The following is a 7,132-nucleotide window of genomic DNA, read 5'->3' as shown; positions in this document are numbered from 1 at the left end:
TCATAGAACACTCACAGCTGATACAGGATTTGAACTACAATCCCCAAGATGTAACACAGACTCATTTTTTTTTTTTTTTAGTTAGCGCAGGCGTCTTTTTAACCACACGCGCACGCGCTCTTCAAGTTTCCGGGACAAGTCCGTTTATTTCTCATAGCGGGAGACGGGATCATGGTAGGACGGGCAGGTAGTGGGCGGCGAAAGAGGGTACACGTTCAGGGGACCCTGGTCGGGCCTCGGACTGGCAGCAAGGATGCCTGGGCCGCCGACCCGGGACCTCCGCCGGTGGAAGGCCGGCCTCCTCCGGGTCCCTTGGGTCACGTGGGCGGTCGGAGTCGCTGTAACTCCCTGAGCGCACTTCAAGTTCAGGGCCTAAGACCCGTGTCTCCCTCAGCGAATGCTGAGGCTGTGAAGAAGGATGCACAGCTAGTGTCTGTGAGAGCCAGGATCAGAGCCTTCCTCTGACTCTAAAGCCCAGAAGTTGCTCACTATGCTACTCACTCCAGAGAACCATTGTGCAGCGCGTTGGGGTCCCCCGCGTGTCTCACTTCTCTGCTTTCCCAACCAGGCTAATAGCAGTTCTCCTGACGTATAAGGCAGTCGGAGAACTGCAGTTACTGTGACAAGTACCCCACAGTTTTGGTGCTTGGGTTTCCCACTATGACACCGATTAGTTTACTCCTTGAGGAAGTGCCTCACAGACTTGTGGACCCAAGTTCAAGTTTTATGTTGGCTCTCAGAAGGTCTCTGTTCAGTGTCTGGAACTAAACCTTTCCAGTGTTTCTTTGGACCTGCCTAAGGGAAGGACTGGCCTGAGAACCAGACTCGGCCCCATTCATTCTGTTGAGTTGTCTGTTTTGCCTTTTTCTTCCTTCCTTCCTTCCTTCCTTCCTTCCTTCCTTCCTTCCTTCCTTCCTTCCTTCCTTCCTTCCTTCCTTTTGTGTGTGTGTGTGTGTGTGTGTGTGGAGAGCTTAGTTTTTTAACTTAAAGAAAAATCTGCCGGGCAATGGTGGTGCCCATGTTTAGGCTGATTTCCGCGTTCGAGGCCAACCTGGTCTAGCGAGTGAGTTCCAGGACAGGCTCCAAAGCTACAGAGAAACCTGGTCTCGAAAAACCATAATAATAATAAAGCCGGGCGGTGGTGGCATCTCTGTGAGTTTGAGGCCGGCCTGGACTACAGAGGGAGTTCCAGGATAGGCTCCAAAGCTACAGAGAAACCCTGTCTTGAAAAAAACCAAAAATATAATAATTATAATAATAATGCTAATAATAATAATCCTGTGTGTGTTCAGTTCGTATGCATATGCTTGAGCCATGGCCTGTGGGGGTCAAGGACATCCTTGCATGAGTAATTTTCCTTCCTTCACCATGTTGGCTACAGGGATCAAATTCAAGTCGCCTGGCTTGGTGGCAAGCACTTTTACTTGATGGGATATCTCACTGGTTGGGATAAGGGTTTGCTTACTTGCAAAAAGAAGAGTATGGTACTTATCCAGAGTAGAATTCCACAGAAAGTAAAGCATTTAGCGTTATCATTCCTTTGGCAGCCCTGGCGGCTTTCCAGGCTTGCCTGGAGCCTTTCTAGGGGCTTTGTTTCGTTCATTGTGTGCTAATCATGGTTGAATTCTGAGAGAAACCTCTCTTTTCCAGGCTGTCCTCCTTCGAGCCGTGCCAAGGTTTCAGGGGCCAGCTGTGTGGGGGAGACCTCTTCATCGACTGTGGTGCTGCACTGGGCAGGGAGATTCCAGAAGGTGGGTGGGGAGCACGTCCCCCACCTCACAGGAGAAGCTACCAGGCACAGAGACTGAAAGATTCCACACAATCTACCGATTCAATGCCATCAGAACACTTGGGTATGTGTCTCGGCTGAAGTTGGCACAGACAGCCGTGACTGTGATAGCCCTGCCCCCGGGCTTCTACTCGTACTCACAGGGCCTCATGACCCTCGATTCACTCTGCCTGGCCAGTGGGATTGCCTGCTTTGCCCTGGCCATGCTGTATTGGATGAGCTACTTCTTCAGGAAGTTGGTGGGCATCCTGTATGTGAATGAGTCAGGTACCATGCTTCGAGTGGCCCACCTGACCTTCTGGGGACGACGACAGGACTCATACTATGCCGTGTCAGACATGGTACCCCTGACAGAATCCAAGGACCAGGCCCAGGATATATTTGTACGCATCCAGCAATACAGTGGCAAGCAGACCTTCTACCTTACCCTGCGCTATGGGCGAATCCTGGACAAAGAACGTTTCTCACAAGTGTTTGGAACCCTGACCAGACTCAAGTAAAGAACAGCAACTAGACCTCCCATATCCCTGGTTACACCGGATTTTAGAGGGGAAGGCCAGAACATTGATGAGGCAGAAGCTAATAACCAGGGGCTGGGACTGAAGCTCCGCTGGTAGACTGCTCGTCTATCACGCAGGAAGTAAAACCCTGGGTTCAATCCCTAGAGCTGCATATAACCAGGCACAGAAGATGGAAGCAGATGAAGAAGAGGTTCAAGGTTGTTGTGGGCCAAAAAAGAAGATGTTAACCACCTTTAGGAAAAAGCCCTTGGGGGAACATTTTGCTCAATAGGGCATTCTAACAGATAGTGGCTAGAAGTTTCTATGAAGAGGTACTTGGAGGAATGCTATGCCAAGATCACTGAGGCAGCCCACTGCTATGAAACCAGAAGGCAGGAAGGTTGGCAGAGGAACACAGACTAGAGTCTGGAGACTTGGGTTCTACTGGGACTTCAGCTCCTTGACCTGGGGCAGGGTATTAAGTCACTGAGCCTTGAATTGCCCTCTGTGAGATAGAAGAGCCGCCTTCTCTTGTGGTGATGGATGTGAAAATACCAGTAATGGCTGAGACTGGACATGTAGCTGTGTGGTAGAGCTCTAGCATATATAAGGCCCTAAGTTCCACCCTCAGCACCACAGAAAAGACACACCAGTACATGCTGGTGCTGTGCCAGGGCAGCAGCCCAGAGTTTACAGCACCGAGGGAGGCTTCCAGGCGGCCTGTGCACTCAACAGCTAGCTCGGCGGCTAGCGCTGAAGCCTAAAGTCGGCTTGTTTTTCTCCCATCAGGAAGTCACTATGATGTGGGATGTCCTTCTGTATATGTGTTGCCTTATTGGTTGATGAATGAAACAGCTTCAGCCTACGGTAGGGCAAAATAAACTCTGGGTGACTGTCCAGGCATCGAAATGTCTCTGTCAATTTTAGAGTTTTGGAAGTTGCTTACAAAGGTAATATATCCTTCTGGGGTCTTTAATGGAGTTAAAGACTAGATAGTTATAGCTTTTCTTAGTTATGATTAAAGATAAATTAGATATAAAACTTTAGATTCACAAGTATTGTAACTAATTTTTCCTTGTTAACTGTCATATATGTAATTTTTGCTATGTTAAAACTTTCCTTTTTAATTAGACAGAAAAGGGCAGATGATGTGGGATGTCCTTCTGTGTGTGTTGCTTTTATTGGCTAATGAATAAAGCTGTTTCAGCCAATGACTTAGTAAAATGTATCCAGGCTGAAAGAGATATAGAAAGTAGGCGGAGTCAGAGAACCTTTCCAGTAGTAAGCCACAGTCTCGTGGCAATACACAGATTATAGAAATGGGTTAATTTAAGATATAAAAGTTAGCCAGAAACACACCTAAACTATTGGCCAAGCAGTATTGTAATTAATATAGTTTTTGTGTGATTATTTGGGTCTGGGCAGTTGGGAAATGAACGAGCGGTCTCCTCCTGCATCATTACAGGCTGACTGAGGTAGGGACAGCACCAGCCAAGAATGTGTTGACTCCCAGGAGATCCAGGGCCACTCACATCGTTGTCATCAGGATAGAGGGACTCTATCCAAGCAAGTCTGTCAGGAGACTGGATATGCTGCTTTTCATAATGAATAACCAACATGCTTATTAGGCGAATTGTGCCTGCATAGAAAGGAAAGCAGCTGCCCACTCAAAGTGCTTTGTTTTGTAATTTCTTTTTATTTATTTGTGTGTATACTACTGTGCATATGTGAGGGTTGGAGGATAACTTTTCAGCGTCCTTTTCCTTACACCATTCAGGTCTTGGGGATTAAATTCGGGTTGTCAGATTTGACAGTGAGCACCTTTACCCACTGTTCCTCTATTCTTCCCTGCTGTAAAGTAAGCAGAGCATGAACAAAGATAACAACAAATATGCCACAGTGTGTTGGGAGTTGCGGGGAGGACACACCATAAGGCCTCAACCAGACAGAGAACTACAGGCAACATAAGAATTCTGAAAGCAGGAGAAATTGTCTTCCTCAGGGGAGAGCACACCAGTTAGCTGTCCACTGAGAAATGGTCGGCCCTGAAAACATACACACAAGTACAGACTAAGCAGGTTCTATTCAGAAACATACATGTGGGAGGGGGAAATGATATAATTATGCTGTAATCACAAAAGAGTCAAACTTAAAAGTGTACATATTGAATTGTACCCTTCGTGTTGTTCAGGGACACGAAACACGCCCTCAGTCCAGCCAGCACTGCTGGCTAATTCTAATGCTTCCACTGCAGAGGCCAGCCTGTCTGCAGAGCCAGCTTCAGGACAGCCACGGCTACAGAGAAGCCCTGTCTCAACAAACCAACAAAATTCATGCTTGACTGTCCCAAATAGGACCTTGGTACTCAGGTGTCAGGGAGCAGCCCTGACATAAATCATTTCTTGTACCAGAGTGGAGGTGTGGGAATAAATGAAGCACAGTTCACACAATAGCATCTGGAGGGAGTTTCAGGGATTCTTCATGAAATCCTAAATTCACACCCTGAAATTCACCTGTGTTTATTTTCCAAACAGCTTTTATATCAAAGTGTAAATTGAAGAGGAAATGTCTTAGCATTCCGTTTCCTAGGTAGTGGGGCGGGGAGGGGGAAATGACTTAGGTCACGTCTTGCCTATCTATTTTTTTTGTCACGTTCTGCCCCTGCCCATGTTGTCACATAGACTGAAAAACACCTCTTCCCTAGTGGACACTGGGCCATGAGAACACAGTCGTATTCACAGGGTGTCAGAGCCTGTAGGAGCTGCAACACTTTGAAGTTAATTTAACAACGAAGAACATCTAACTTTAGACTCCAGAATGTGAATAATAAACTTGGGGGAAGGAGGGCTCAAAGGATAACGGTGTTTACCATCAATTCTGGCAGCTGGCCCTTGAGCCAAGGGACCTGTACAATAAGAAGAGAACTGACTGCTTTGGGCTGTCCTCTGACAACCATGGGCAGAGGCATGCACACACCTCTCTCCTCATATAATAAAAACAAAATCTTTGATCTTGTTTTAAACTCCCCTTCCCCCCCGAAACAGGGTTTCTCTGTAGCTTTGGATCCTGTCCTGGAACTAACTCTTGTAGACCAGGCTGGCCTTGTACTCACAGAAATCTGCCTGTCTCTGCCTCCCAAGTGCTGGGATTAAAGGTGTGCACCACCACAGCCCAGCTATGATCTTATTTTGAGACAGGGCCTTTTGTATTTTTTAGCCCAGGCTAACCTCGAGTTTGCTGTGTAGCTGATAATGACCTTGAATTTGATTCTCCTGTTATTGTTATGTTATTGGTGCAGCCTGGTTGCACCCAGAGGGCCTCAAACCAGTTTAGAAGTCCCAGTTTAAGGGGCTGGGAATGTAGCTCAGTAGAATGCTAAATCCTGGGTTCAATGTCCAGCACCATATAAATTGGTTATATTGGCAGAAACCAGTAATCCCAGTCCTTGGGAGGTAGAGGTAAGAGGACCTTGGCTATTTAATGAGTTTGTGGTCAGTCTGGTCTAAATTAGACTGGATGACAAAACAACAGACAAAACAATAAGAAGTGTCTGCCCTTTTGTTTGCCATTGGCTCAGTTTTATGATGGTAATACTTTGAAGACCACCCAGGCCCTTCCCTGTTATTCTTACTGCCAGGTTCTCCAGGTGACTGCAGTGGGGAGTCAGCATGACACCAACTACAAGGCTGCTAGGCCTGCCAGGGGCATGCTTGTGAGAAGAGAGCCCTTTCTCACCAGAGTGGCCTTGGCTTGCTCTGTGGTCTGCTCACAAGGTGCCAGCAGAGGGCACACAAGTGTACTACTCTCCCCTACACCTCAGCTAAAATCAGACTCTCTCCACCAGTAACAGGACGTGAGTATAGTTCTGTAACGTCAGCAGGGCAGTGGTTTGAGCGATTTAGAAAACAAGAGCCAGGCTTGGTGGTGTAGGCCTTTAATGTCAGGAGGCGGAGGCAGATGGGTTGCTCTTAGTTTGAGGCCAAAATAGTCTTAGAAGTTCCAGGTCACAAGAGAAAAAGGCTTTTAGATTTAGTCTGTGACTATATTGGTGATTTGTCCCTTTGAAAAACAAGTCTACGATAATAATTGTCTTAGTTCTTTTGGTGTGTGTGTATGTGTGTGCACATGTGCATGCTCGCTCACATGGTGGTGCTGCTGGGGTTCCAGTTCAATGCCTTGTACAGGATAGGCAAGCACTCTACCACTTAGCCACATCCCCAAACCCTTTGGGCTATAGCAAAAATAAGAGCCAGACATGGTTGTTCATGCCTAAAATCCTAACACTGGGAAAGCTCAGGCAGAAGAGGCCAGCCTGGGCTACAGAATGAGACTCAACCTGCCTTCCAACAAAGGCATGGTTAGTTACGCACTGTGATCATCACTTGGGAAGCTGAGGCAGGGTGATCAGGAGTTCAAGGTTATCCTCAGCTACAAAGTTCTAGGCCAACCTGGGCAATCAGAGACCCTGTCTCAAATAATGAACCAAAACAGAGCCAGCCCACGACCACCACACTGCAGACTGGGTGACTCGACGTTCATTTCTTAGCGCTCTGGAGGTGGAGAAGTGCAAGAAGAACCTTTTGTGGTCAGTGACTGAGTGTGGGACCTAGTGTATGATTGGGTATTGGACCTAGTGTTTCTAGGTTCTTGAATTAAAAACAAGGGTTTACACAGAAATGCAAAAATAGCAAGGCCAGGTCACTCACAGAGACCCTCCTGCCTAAGATGTTTCGATATAGATTTAAATATGGGCATTAAAAGAGAGAGGGAAGCTAGGTGGTGGTGGTGCACACCTTCCTAGTGCTCTGAAGGCAGAGGCAGGAGGATCTCTGTGAGTTTGAGG

General features: G+C 47.2%; 1 protein-coding gene across 1 annotated transcript; it reads left to right on the top strand.

The window, feature by feature from the left end:
• The first annotated feature begins 12 nt into the window (after window positions 1–12).
• Window positions 13–3,500, top strand: Tmem186 (transmembrane protein 186). The gene is made up of 2 exons (XM_048433174.3): window positions 13–174; window positions 1,651–3,500. The coding sequence occupies exons 1-2, from the start codon at window positions 172–174 to the stop codon at window positions 2,287–2,289; spliced, it is 642 nt and encodes a 213-aa protein (XP_048289131.3). The 5' UTR covers window positions 13–171; the 3' UTR covers window positions 2,290–3,500.
• The last annotated feature ends 3,632 nt before the right edge of the window (window positions 3,501–7,132 follow it).

Source organism: Myodes glareolus, chromosome 9 (assembly GCF_982192425.1).
Source record: "Myodes glareolus chromosome 9, mMyoGla1.1, whole genome shotgun sequence".
NCBI classification, from domain to species: Eukaryota; Metazoa; Chordata; class Mammalia; order Rodentia; family Cricetidae; genus Myodes; species Myodes glareolus.
Note: the sequence above shows the minus strand (reverse complement) of the source record. Positions and strands in the feature narration are given on the sequence as shown.